The sequence below is a fragment of the Numenius arquata genome, unplaced genomic scaffold (genome assembly GCF_964106895.1).
Source record: "Numenius arquata unplaced genomic scaffold, bNumArq3.hap1.1 HAP1_SCAFFOLD_916, whole genome shotgun sequence".
NCBI lineage: Eukaryota > Metazoa > Chordata > Aves > Charadriiformes > Scolopacidae > Numenius > Numenius arquata.
The window spans coordinates 29,396-42,717 of NW_027414183.1; the positions used below are offsets into that span (position 1 = coordinate 29,396).

The 13,322-nt window shown below is 55.4% G+C and overlaps 1 protein-coding gene across 1 annotated transcript in view; it reads right to left on the bottom strand.

Annotated features, from left to right (window-relative positions):
• EVI5L (ecotropic viral integration site 5 like) overlaps positions 1 to 11,152 on the bottom strand; it is a 34,143-nt gene extending 22,991 nt beyond the window's left edge. The window contains exons 1-10 of the mRNA XM_074167019.1: positions 11,031 to 11,152; positions 9,306 to 9,495; positions 7,923 to 8,147; positions 6,089 to 6,163; positions 5,677 to 5,802; positions 4,696 to 4,839; positions 4,427 to 4,516; positions 2,648 to 2,745; positions 2,423 to 2,483; positions 450 to 503 (exon numbers count right to left, since the gene is read on the bottom strand). Of these exons, the coding sequence (XP_074023120.1) occupies positions 450 to 503; positions 2,423 to 2,483; positions 2,648 to 2,745; positions 4,427 to 4,516; positions 4,696 to 4,839; positions 5,677 to 5,802; positions 6,089 to 6,163; positions 7,923 to 8,147; positions 9,306 to 9,495; positions 11,031 to 11,152 (1,185 nt within the window). The remainder of the gene's footprint in view (positions 1 to 449; positions 504 to 2,422; positions 2,484 to 2,647; positions 2,746 to 4,426; positions 4,517 to 4,695; positions 4,840 to 5,676; positions 5,803 to 6,088; positions 6,164 to 7,922; positions 8,148 to 9,305; positions 9,496 to 11,030) is intronic.
• Positions 11,153 to 13,322: the final 2,170 nt, after the last annotated feature.

Consider the following 13,322-nt stretch of genomic DNA (forward strand, 5'->3'; position numbering starts at 1 on the left):
GGTTGGGGTGCCCCTGGAGGGGTTTGGGTGCCCCAGGGGGTTTTGGGGTGCCCTCAGGGTGGTTTTGGGGTGCCCCTGGGGGGGTTTGGGTGCTCTCAGGGTGGTTTTGGGGTGCCCCCAGGGGTAATTTGGGTGCTCTGGGGGGGAGGCTGGGGTGTCCCCAGGGGGTTTGGGAGCCCCTGGGGGGATTTGGGGTGAGCCAGGGGGTTTTGGGGTGCCCCTGGGGGGGGTTGGGTGCCCTCGGGGTGGTTTTGGGGTGTTCCTGGGGGGGGGGGGGTGGGAGCCCCTGGGGGGATTTGGGGTGATCCAGGGGGTTTTGGGTGCCCCTGGGGGGGGGTTGGGTGCCCTCAGGGTGGTTTTGGGGTGCCCCCGGGGGGTTTTTGGGTGCCCCTGGGGGGTTTTGGGGTGCTCTGGGGGGGGTTTTGGGGGTGCTGGTCCAAGGGGTTCACCTTCTCCAGGGTCTCGATGCGCTGTTTGAGGAGCCGGTTCTCGGTGCGGAGCCGCTGGGGGGGGGGGGGGGCGGAAATGGGGGGACAATTAGTGTTTGATGTCCCCAAGATGGGGGGGGACACACCTTGGGGACATCCTGGGGACAGGGGGACACCGGGGAAGGTGGCCCCAGGGTGGGTAAAGCCCTCCCCAATGGCTCTGGTGGCCCCAGGGATGGGTCAAGTGGCCTTGGGTGGCCCAAAGAACCCTGAAGGTGGAACAAGGTGGCCCCCAGGAGGGCTTTAGTGGCCCTTGGGGACAGGCCAAGTAGCCTTGGGGACACCTCAAGTGGCCTTGGGTGGCCCAAAGAACCCTGAAGATGGGACAAGGTGGCCCCAGGAGGGCTTTAGTGGCCCTTGGGGACAGGCCAAGTAGCCTTGGGGACACCTCAAGTGGCCTTGGGTGGCCCAAAGAACCCCGAAGATGGGACAAGGTGGCCCCAGGAGGGCTTTAGTGGCCCTTGGGGACAGGCCAAGTGGCCTTGGGGACACCTCAAGTGGCCCTGAGATGGATCATGGTGGCCCCAGGGTGGCTTAGGTGGCCCCAGGGATGGGCTAAATGTCCCCAAGGATGGGTGAAAGTGGCCTTGGGTGGCCCAAAGAACCCTGAAGATGGGACAAGGTGGCCCCAGGAGGGCTTTAGTGGCCCTTGGGGACAGGCCAAGTAGCCTTGGGGACACCTCAAGTGGCCTTGGGTGGCCCAAAGAACCCTGAAGATGGGACAAGGTGGCCCCAGGAGGGCTTTAGTGGCCCTTGGGGACAGGCCAAGTAGCCTTGGGTGGCCCAAAGAACCCCGAAGATGGGACAAGGTGGCCCCAGGAGGGCTTTAGTGGCCCTTGGGGACAGGCCAAGTGGCCTTGGGGACACCTCAAGTGGCCCTGAGATGGATCATGGTGGCCCCAGGGTGGCTTAGGTGGCCCCGGGGATGGGCTAAATGTCCCCAAGGATGGGTGAAAGTGGCCTTGGGTGGCCCAAAGAACCCTGAAGATGGGACAAGGTGGCCCCAGGAGGGCTTTAGTGGCCCTTGGGGACAGGCCAAGTGGCCTTGGGGACACCTCAAGTGGCCCTGAGATGGATCATGGTGGCCCCAGGGTGGCTTAGGTGGCCCCGGGGATGGGCTAAGTGTCCCCAAGGATGGGTGAAAGTGGCCTTGGGTGGCCCAAAGAACCCTGAAGATGGGACAAGGTGGCCCCAGGAGGGCTTTAGTGGCCCTTGGGGACAGGCCAAGTGGCCTTGGGGACACCTCAAGTGGCCTTGGGTGGCCCAAAGAACCCCGAAGATGAGACAAGGTGGCCCCAGGAGGGCTTTAGTGGCCCTTGGGGACAGGCCAAGTGGCCCTTGGGGACATCTCAAATGGCCCTGGGATGGGTCATGGTGGGCCCGGGGTGGCTTAGATGGCCCTAAAGATGGGTGAAAGTGGCCTTGGGTGGCTCCAACTGCTCTGTGACAGGCCAAGTGGCCCAGGGATGGCTCAAGTGGCCCTTGGGGACATCTCAAATGGCCTTGGGATGGGTCATAGTGGCCCCAGGATGCCTTAGGTGGCCCCAGGGATGGCTCAAGTGGCCCTGGGATGGGTTAAACGTCCCCAAGGTTGGGTGAAGGTGGCCTTGGGTGGCTCCAACTGCTCTGTGACGGGCCAACTGGCCCAGGGATGGCTTAAACGGCCCTTGGGGACATCTCAAGTGGCCTTGGGATAGGTCATGGTTGCCCCATGGTGGCTTAAATGGCCCTGGGACCACCTCAGGAGGACTCAAAGGGCTCCAGGAACGGGTGAAGTGGCCCTGGGATGTCCCAAAGTGGCCCCAGGGTGGCTTCGATGGCCCTGGGGCTGGGCCACTCCGTGCCAAGAGGCCTCAAGTGGCCCCGGGGAGGGGCCAAGTGGCCACGAGGAGGCCTCAAGTGGCCCAAGGCCATCAACCCTTGACGTGTCCCACCTTGATCTCGATCTGCTCCTCCATCTCCTTGTTCTTGAGGGCGGCGTATTCCTTCTCCAGCCTGTGGGGTGGGGGACACGACACGGGGACAAACTGGGAGACCAGGAACGGGGGGCGGAGAGGGGACACCAGAAGCCACCTGGGCTTGTGGCCCTGTGGCTACTGGGGTGGGGTGGGCTGGGGGGGGGGACGATGACACCCCAAGAACCCGTCTTCCCATCTCACCTCTTCATCTTCTTGGGGTTGTACTTGACCTGGAAGGCCCTGAGGATGAGTTTGTCGGGGCAACTGTCGAACTGGTGGGGAATCACCTTCTGGAAATACTGGGAGGAAACTGGTCGTGAAATGGAGCGCCCCCCCCCCAACCCCGGGGGGGTAAAATAGAGAAAACCACCCCAAAAAATAGGGCCCGTTGCCTCAAGCTGCCCCCAAAAAACACCCTCGTTGAGTAAATCCAACCCAAAATGCCATTTATTGAGTCAACCGGCCCCAAAATGCCACGTATTGAGTCTAAAATCGCTTAAATTTGCCCCAAAAGACGACCTGTTGGACAAATTTGCCCCCAAAATACGATCCGTTGACTAAATCTGCCCCCCAAAACACGTCCCGTTGGGCAAATCCACCCCAAAACCACGTCCCGTTGGCCAAATCTGCCCCAAACCACATGGTCCATTGGACAAATCTGTCCCCAAACACGTCCCGTTGGCCAAATCTGCCCCAAAAACCATGGTCCATTGGATGAATCTACCCCAAAACATGATCCATTGGAAGAATCTGCCCCAAACCACGTCCCGTTGGCCAAATCCAACCCAAAACACATCCCGTTGGACAAATCTGTCCCAAACCACATGGTCCGTTGGACAAATCTCCCCCAAAACACGTCCTGTTGGACAAATCCACCCCAAAACATGAGCCATTGGATGAATCTGCCCCAAAACCACGTTCCGTTGGCCAAATCCACCCCAAGACCACGTCCTGTTGGACAGATCTGCCCCAAAACACGTCCAGTTGGAGAAATCCACCCCAAACCACGTCCTGTTGGCCAAATCCACTCCAAAATATGATCCATTGGATAAATCCACCCCAAAACATGTCCCGTTGGCCAAATCTGCCCCAAACCACATGGTCCATTGGACAAATCTGTCCCCAAACATGTCCCGTTGGCCAAATCTGCCCCAAAAACCATGGTCCATTGGATGAATCTACCCCAAAATATGATCCATTGGAAGAATCTGCCCCAAAACACGTCCCGTTGGCCAAATTCACCCCAAACCACCTCCCGTTGGCCAAATCCAACCCAAACCACGTCCTGTTGGACAAATCTGTCCCAAACCACATGGTCCGTTGGCCAAATCTGCCCCAAAACATGTCCTGTTGGACAAATCTGCCCCAAAACACGTCCCGTTGGCCAAATCCACCCCAAAACCACGTCCCGTTGGCCAAATCCAACCCAAAACACGTCCCGTTGGACAAATCTGTTCCAAACCACATGGTCCGTTGGCCAAATCTGCCCCAAAACATGTCCTGTTGGCCAAATCTGCCCCAAAAAACACATCCTGTTGGCCAAATCTGCCCCAAAACATGAGCCATTGGAAGAATCCGCCCCAAAACATGTCCCGTTGGACAAATCCGCCCCAAAAAACATGGTCCATTGGACAAATCCACCCCAAAACACGTCCCATTGGATAAATCTGCCCCCAAACACGTCCTGTTGGATAAATCAACCCCAAAATATGTTCCGTTGGCCAAATCCATCCCCAAAACACGTCCCATTGGACAAATCCACCCCAAAACACATCCCGTTGACCAAATCTGCCACCAAAACCATGGTCCATTGGACAAATCTGTCCCAAAATATGGTGCCTTGGCCAAATCCACCCCAAAACATGATCCATTGGCTGAATCTGGTCCAAAACCACGTCCCGTTGGCCAAATCCACCCCAAACCACGTCCCGGGGCCTAATTGCCCCCCCCAAAACCGCCCCCCTCTCCCCGGGCTCGTACCTGGGACATGCCCTCCATGTCCAGCTGGACCAGCTCGGCCTGGTTGAACTGCAGCAGCGCCATCCCCACGCGGAAGACGATCTCCAGCCCCTACGGGAAGGGTCCACCACCTCTTGACCCTCCAAACCTCCACAGTTTGGGGGTTTCTTCTTCTTCTTCTTCCCCCCAAAACCCCAGACCAGTTGGAACTGGGAGAAGGTTTCCACACCCCAACTGGGAAAACGCGGTCGGGGTTCCCTTGGTGATTTATGGAGGATCTTCTTCGTTACCTCGTACATGAAGATGTCGAAGACGCGGGTGGCCACGGGGAGGGGGAAGGTGGTGAGGAAGAGGGTGAGGAACCAGGAGGAGGCGTACATGGAGGTGAGGAAGCTCTGGGAGCGGAAGTGGACGTTCAGCTCCGGCAGCTGCTCCTGGATGGAAACAAAATGGTGGAAATGAGGAGAAACGGGGAACGGTGGATGGTTTTAGGGGTCATTCAGGGCTTTGTTCAGATCCAGGAGGGCTCCTGGAGGTCCCTGAGGGGGTCTCATGGCAGGGCCTCCAAGGAAGGACCTTCTGGATGGTCCCTGGGGTCTCATGGATGGCCCCAGGGTGTCTCTTGGACATTCTTGGAGTCTCATTGATATCCCCCTTGAGGAACCATGGATGGTCCTCTGGGGTAGGACCTTACAGATGGTCCCCAGGTTCTCATGGAGGGTCCCCAAGGTCACACAGATGGTCCCTGGGGTCTCATGGATGGTCCCCAGAGTTTCATGAGGGGTCCCTCAAGGCATCTGGTGGATGGTTCCTGGGGTGTCTCATGGACAATCCCTTTGGGTGTCTCATGGATAGTCTCCAGGGTCTCATGGAGGTGCCCTGAGGTCTCATGGATGGTCCTCAGGGCGTCTCATGGATGGTCCTCAGGGCGTCTCATAGATGGTCCTCTTGGGGAGGACCTTTTGGATGACGCCAGGGTCTCATGGATGGTCCCGAAGGTCTCATGGAGGGTCCCCAGGATCTCACGGATGGTCCCCAGGGTCTCATGGAGGGTCCGTGGCATCTTATGGATGGTCCCTGGGATAGAGCCTTCTGGATGGTCCCCAGGGTCTCATAGAGGGTTCCTGGGGTAGGACCAGACTGGATGGTCCCCACAGTCTCATGGATGGTCCTCGGGGTCTCATGGATGGTCCCCAGGGTCTCACGGAGGTGCCACCCACCGGTTCCCACCACCCCAAGCACTCCAGGAAGGGCCGTGGGATGGTTCCTACCTGCAGCATGTACTCAAACTGGTAGATGCAGAGTCCCAGTTCGGCCATACTGGGTTTGAAGAGCTCCCGTAAGCGATATTCCTGCATCAGCCTCACGAAGACGCAGAAAGCCTCTTCCTCGGGCATCTGGAGACCCAAAAAGACATGAATTTACCCCAAAAACTCCACCAGGGCTAAGGATTTGGGGCTTCTTTCCATCAGGTGATGGGATGGGATGGGGTGGGACACGTGAACGGGGGTGGGGGTTTCAACCCATGGGGAGTGACTGGGATGGTGGGAACGAGCCCGTTTTGCTCCTGAGGATGAAGAAAAAGGCTCCTCTTCCTCAACCACCTTCTCCAGCGTCAACGGAGGGCGTTAAGAACCCATCGAGGAGGTTCCTCCTCGCCCCCCGGGGGGGGAAGGTCCTCACCTGCATGAGGAGAAGTCCCACGATGAAGGCGCTCCCCTGGCAATATCCCACCTCTCGGTCCACCAGGGAATAGGCCTGGAAAAAAAAAAAAAAAGGGAAAAAAGGGGAAAAAAATTCAAAATAAATATATATGAAGTGGAATTTGGCCGGGTCACCATCCCCCCATTGGCCGTGGGAGGCCAAAAATGGGTGGAAACCAACAAAAATCAGGTTTTTGGGGGGATGACAACCCCTCCCGTGAGCACGACGTTGCTCAACGCTTGAGTTTCGACCCCAAATTACTCAATTATTTGGTTTTTAATTGAGAATAAACCGGAGAATATTTCTCGAGGGGGAAAAACGAGGGGAACGAGGCCCCTTTTTTGGGAAAAAGGGCCGTTGAGGCCAAAAAAATGACGTTTTCAAGGGTTTGTGGTGGAAACCAAACCCTTCCAAAATGAATACGGGGGTGGAATCTTCAAATCTCAAGGAGGGTGTTGGGTTCGAGGCCAAAATCCCCGGAAAAGCCGGGGAGAAGGAAGGAAAAACCTTGACCTTCATGACGTTGAAGAGAACTTCTTGACCCAAACTGTCCTGGCCCTTGAAGAACTCGTGCTCGGGGTACGTGCGGGCGATGTCGCGCCGGAAATCATCAAAAATAGCTATTTTTGGGGGGATGACAACCCCTCCCGTGAGCATGACGTTGCTCAACGCTTGAGTTTCGACCCCAAAATACTCAATTATTTGGTTTTTAATTGAGAATAAACCGGAGAATATTTCTCGAGGGGGAAAAACGAGGGGAACGAGGCCCCTTTTTTGGGAAAAAGGGCCGTTGAGGCCAAAAAAATGACGTTTTCAAGGGTTTGTGGTGGAAACCAAACCCTTCCAAAATGAATACGGGGGTGGAATCTTCAAATCTCAAGGAGGGTGTTGGGTTCGAGGCCAAAATCCCTGGAAAAGCCGGGGAGAAGGAAGGAAAAACCTTGACCTTCATGACGTTGAAGAGAACTTCTTGACCCAAACTGTCCTGGCCCTTGAAGAACTCATGCTCGGGGTACGTGCGGGCGATGTTGCGCCGGAAATCATCAAAAATAGCTATTTTGGGGGGGTGACAACCCCTCCTGTGAGCAGGACGTTGCTCAACGCTTGAGTTTCGACCCCAAAATACTCAATTATTTGGTTTTTAATTGAGAATAAACCGGAGAATATTTCTCGAGGGGGAAAAATGAGGGGGAACGAGGCCCCTTTTTTGGGAAAAAGGGCCGTTGAGGCCAAAAAAATGACGTTTTCAAGGGTTTGTGGTGGAAACCAAACCCTTCCAAAATGAATACGGGGGTGGAATCTTCAAATCTCAAGGAGGATGTTGGGTTCGAGGCCAAAATCCCCGGAAAAGTGGGGGAGAAGGAAGGAAAAACCTTGACCTTCATGACGTTGAAGAGAACTTCTTGACCCAAACTGTCCTGGCCCTTGAAGAACTCGTGCTCGGGGTACGTGAGGGCGATGTTGCGCCGGAAATCATCAAAAATAGCTATTTTTGGGGGGTGACAACCCCTCCTGTGAGCAGGACGTTGCTCAACGCTTGAGTTTCGACCCCAAAAACACTCAATTATTTGGTTTTTAATTGAGAATAAACCGGAGAATATTTCTCGAGGGGGAAAAACGAGGGGAACGAGGCCCCTTTTTTGGGAAAAAGAGACGTTGAGGCCAAAAAAAATGACGTTTTCAAGGGTTTGTGGTGGAAACCAAACCCTTCCAAAATGAATACGGGGGTGGAATCTTCAAATCTCAAGGAGGGTGTTGGGTTTGAGGCCAAAATCCCTGGAAAAGCGGGGGAGAAGGAAGGAAAAACCTTGACCTTCATGACGTTGAAGAGAACTTCTTGACCCAAACTGTCCTGGCCCTTGAAGAACTCGTGCTCGGGGTACGTGCGGGCGATGTCGCGCCGGATGAGCTTCTCGCAGGGGGAGGACATCTTCAGCAGCTCCGAGTATTGGTTTTTGACGGGCATTTCGGTGGCGCTGCAGAGCAACTGCCAGACGATGGCGCGGAAATGGTGGGGAATCCCTTTGCGGATCAACTCCTGCGGAAAAAAAAACCACAGGGTGAAAAACCCCCAAAACCGGGTTTTGAGAAGGTCGGGAAGAAGGTTGGATGGGAGACACCATCTTGGTCCATCACAGGGGAAGATCACCCCACAGATTTGTTATTACAGAATCACAGGATGGTTTGGGGTGGGAAGGGACCTTCTGGAGATCGTCTCCTCCAAGCCCCGGCCAGAGCAGGGGCACCCAGAGCAGGTCCCACAGGGTCCCATCCAGGGGGGGTTGGGATGTCTCCAGAGACGGAGACCCCACCCCCTCTCTGGGCAGCCCCTTCCAGGGCTCTGCCACCCTCAAAGTGAAGAAGTTCCTCCTCGTGTTGAGATGGAACTTCCCATGTCCCAGTTTGTGCCCGTTCCCTCTTGTCCTGTCACTGGGCACCACTGGAAGAAGACTGGCCCCATCCTCCTGACACCCACCATCGATGAGATCCCCCCTCAGTCTTCTCTTCTCCAGACTAAACAGACCCAAGTCCCTCAGCCCTTCCTCATCACAGAGATGTTCTCGTCCCTCACCATCTTTGTAGCCCTCTGCTGGACCCTCTCCAGCAGTTCCCTGTCCTTCTGGAACTGGGGAGCCCAGAACTGGTCCCAGTGCTCCAGACGGGGCCTCCCCAGGGCAGAGCAGAGGGGCAGGATGACCTCCCTCCACCCGGGGCCAACGCTCTTCTTAATGCCCCCCAGGAGACCTTCTTGGCCACCAGGGCACGTCGGTGGCTCATGGTCACCCCGTTGTCCACCAGGACTCCCAGGTCTCTGTCCTCAGAGCTGCTCCCCAGCAGGTCACCCCCAACCTCGACTGGTTTGTGGGGTGAGTCCTCCCCAGGGCCAGCACCCTACACTTGCCCTTGGTGGAACTTCATCAGGTTCCTCTCCACCCAACTCTTTAGGTCTCGCTGGACGGTGGCACCTCCTTCCGGTGTGTCACCCGCTCCTCCCAGTTGGGTGTCACCAGCAAAGGTGCTGAGGGGACGTTCCATCCCTTCACCCAGGTCACTGATGAGGACTGAACCCAGTACCGACCCCTGGGGACCACCACTGGTCACGGACCCCCAACCGGCCTCTGTGCCGCTCATCCTGATGCCGTAATTTAATTCAAAATAAAGGGTGGGGGCGGGGCGTTTGGGTTTTTTTTCTCACTTTGAGGAGTTTTTCCTTCTTTTTGCGCCACTCGTCCCACTCGTTGACGATGCGGCCCCAGAGGATCCAGGTGTCCTCCTCCAGGTGGCTGAGGTTGGAGGAGGCCGAGGAGCTGGAGACCAAGGAGGAGCCGCTGTTGCGGCGCGAGCCGTTGACCGAGCGCAGGGATTTGGAGTCGGCCTCCAGGAGCCTGCGGGGATAGACCCAAAAAATTTGGCCCAGAGGAAGAAAAAGAAGCCAAAATTGCCCCAAAAGGGGAGATATTGCCTTATAATAGGTCCAAAAGGGGAGATATTGCCCCAAAACAGCCTCAAAGGAGAAGCAATTCCCCCAAAAGTGGCCCCCAAAATGGAGATATTTCCCCAAAATTGACCCAAAAGAGCAGGTATTTCCCCAAAATTGGCCCAAAAGAGGAGAGATTCCCCCAAAATTGACCCAAAAGAGGAGAGATTCCCCCAAAACAGCCCCAAAATGGAGATATTTCCCCAAAACAGCCCCAAAAAGCAGGTATTTCCCCAAAATTGACCCAAAAGAGGAGAGATTCCCCAAAACAGCCCCAAAATGGAGATATTTCCCCAAAACAGCCCCAAAAAGCAGGTATTTCCCCAAAATTGACCCAAAAGAGGAGAGATTCCCCCAAAAATGGAGATATTTCCCAAAAACAGCCCCAAAAGAGGAGAGATTCCCCAAAACAGCCCCAAAAGAGGAGAGATTTCCCCAAAACAGCCCCCAAAATGGAGATATTTCCCCAAAACAGCCCCAAAAGAGGAGATATTTCCCCAAAATTGACCCAAAAAGAGGAGATATTCCCCCAAAACAGCCCCAAAAATTGAGATATTTCCCCAAAACAGCCCCAAAAGAGGAGAGATTCCCCCCAAAATGGAGATATTTCCCCAAAACAGCCCCCAAAATGGAGATATTTCCCCAAAACAGCCCCAAAAGAGGAGCGATTCCCCCAAAAATGGAGATATTTCCCCAAAACAGCCCCAAAAGAGGAGAGATTCCCCCAAAATGGAGATATTTCCCCAAAACAGCCCCCAAAATGGAGATATTTCCCCAAAACAGCCCCAAAAGAGGAGCGATTCCCCCCAAAATGGAGATATTTCCCCAAAACAGCCCCAAAAGAGGAGAGATTCCCCCCAAAATGGAGATATTTCCCCAAAACAGCCCCAAAAGAGGAGAGATTCCCCCCAAAATGGAGATATTTCCCCAAAACAGCCCCAAAAGAGGAGAGATTCCCCCAAAAATGGAGATATTTCCCCAAAACAGCCCCCAAAATGGAGATAATTCCCCAAAAGAGCCCCAAAAAAGCAGGTATTTCCCCAAAATTGACCCAAAAAGAGATATTTCCCCAAAACAGCCCCAAAAATGGAGATATTTCCCCAAAACAGCCCCCAAAAAGGAGGTATTTCCCCAAAACAGCCCCAAAAGAGGAGAGATTCCCCCCAAAATGGAGATATTTCCCCAAAAGAGGAGATATTTCCCCAAAAGAGCCTCAAAAGGGGGTTATTTCCCCCATAAGAGCCCTAAAGAAAGGGAGGGTTTGAGCGGGGGTGGGGGGGTGGGGGCAAAGCTCGTTTTTTGCCCGTTTCTGGGGTTCCTGAGGTCCGGAGGGGGTGTGGGGTGTGGGGGGATGGGGGGTAGGGGGATGGGGGGGGGGGTGCCGGGGGGGGGGGGGGGGGATGGGGGATATGGGGAGGGGGGGGGGCGGGGGGGGTCACTCACCGGTTCTGCTCCTCCAGTTTGGCCAGCAGCTCCAGCTCGTCGGGGCTGAGGTTCTCGCAGTCGGAGGCGGGGGAACAGCCCGGAGCCGAGGAATCGGGGCTGGCGGCGGGGGGGGACGCCATGGTCCCGCCTCCTCCCCCCCCCTTCCCCCCCCCCCCCCCCTCACCCCAAAAAAAAATGGGGCGAATCCGCAGGGATTTTGGTTGGGGGGGGGGGTTCAGCTGGAAAATCAAACACCGGAGTCAAACCCCTCCCCCATCTCAAAATCGCTTAAACTCAACCCCCCCCCCCCCATTTTGAGCAAATTTGGGAGAAAAGGCGACAAACGTCACGTGAGTCGAAGCCCCCGGAGATGTTTCCTCAAAAGAGATGATATTGCCCAAAACCGCCCCGTTTAAGCCCGATTTTCACCCCGTCCTCCCGTCTCGGCCCTAAATTGAGTTAAACGAGGCCCAAAGAGGAATTTTGGAGGGTCCAGTTGGAGGACTGGGAGCACTGGGTTGGGGGGGACCGGGTGGGGTTCAACATCTTCACGGAGGAAGTGGGTGATGGGGCTCTCTGGGGGTTTACTGGTGGCACCAAACTGGGAGGACTGGGTGAGCCAGCAGGAGGCCGGGCCACCAGGATGGAGGAGAGGTCCCAAGGTCGGGTGAAGAGGAACCCAACGATGATCAACCCAACGATGATCAACCCAACGATGGCCAACCCAATGACCTCAAACCCAACGAGGTTCAACCCAATGAGGTTCAACCTAACGATGTCCAACCCAACGATGGCCAACCCAACGATGGCCAACCCAACAAGGTCCCAAACAACGTCATCCAACCCAACGACGTCCCAACCCAATGACCTCAAACCCAATGAGGTTCAACCTAACGATGGCCAACCCAACGATGGCCAACCCAACAAGGTCCCAAACAACGACATCCAACCCAACAACGTCCAACCCAACGATGGCCAACCCAACAAGGTCCCAAACAACGACATCCAACCCAACAACGTCCAACCCAACAACGTCCAACCCAACGACTTCCAAACCCAACGATGTCCAACCCAACGACGTCCAACCCAACAAGGTCCCAACCAGTGACATTCAACCCAACAATGTCTCAACCCAATGACCTCAAACCCAACGAGGTTCAACCCAACAACGGCCAACCCAACGATGGCCAACCCAACAACATTCCACCCAATGACATCCAACCCAACAACGTCCAACCCGACAACGTCCAAACCCAACGAGGTTCAACCCGACATCCAACCCAACGATGTCCAACCCAACGATGTCCAACCCAAAGACGTCCACCGATGATGTCCAACCCAAAGATGTCCACCGATGACGTCCAACCCAACGATGTCCAACCCAACGACGTCCAACCCAACGACGTCCAACCCAACAATGTCCCAACCCAATGACCTCAAACCCAATGAGGTTCAACCTAACGATGGCCAACCCAACGATGGCCAACCCAACAAGGTCCCAAACAACGACATCCAACCCAACGACGTCCCAACCCAATGACCTCAAACCCAACGAGGTTCAACCCAACAACGGCCAACCCAACAACGGCCAACCCAACGATGGCCAACCCAACGATGGCCAACCCAACAACATCCCACCCAATGACATCCAACCCGACGACTTCCGAACCCAACGACGTCCAACCCAACAAGGTCCCAACCAGTGACATTCAACCCAACAATGTCTCAACCCAATGACCTCAAACCCAACGAGGTTCAACCCAACAACAGCCAACCCAACGATGGCCAACTCAACAACATCCCACCCAATGACATCCAACCCAACAACGTCCAACCCGACAACTTCCAAACCCAACGAGGTTCAACCCAAAGACGTCCAACCCAAAGACGTCCACCGATGATGTCCAACCCAAAGATGTCCAGCGATGACGTCCAACCCAACGACGTCCAACCCAACGACGTCCAACCCAACGACGTCCCAACCCAATGACCTCAAACCCAATGAGGTTCAACCCAACAACGGCCAACCCAACAACGGCCAACCCAACGATGGCCAACCCAACGATGGCCAACCCAACAACATCCCACCCAATGACATCCAACCCAACAACGTCCAACCCAACAACGTCCAACACGACAACTTCCAAACCCAACGATGTCCAACCCAACGACGTCCAACCCAACGACGTCCAACCCAACAAGGTCCCAACCAGTGACATTCAACCCAACAATGTCTCAACCCAATGACCTCAAACCCAACGAGGTTCAACCCAACGAGGTTCAACCCAACGATGGTCAACCCAAAAATGC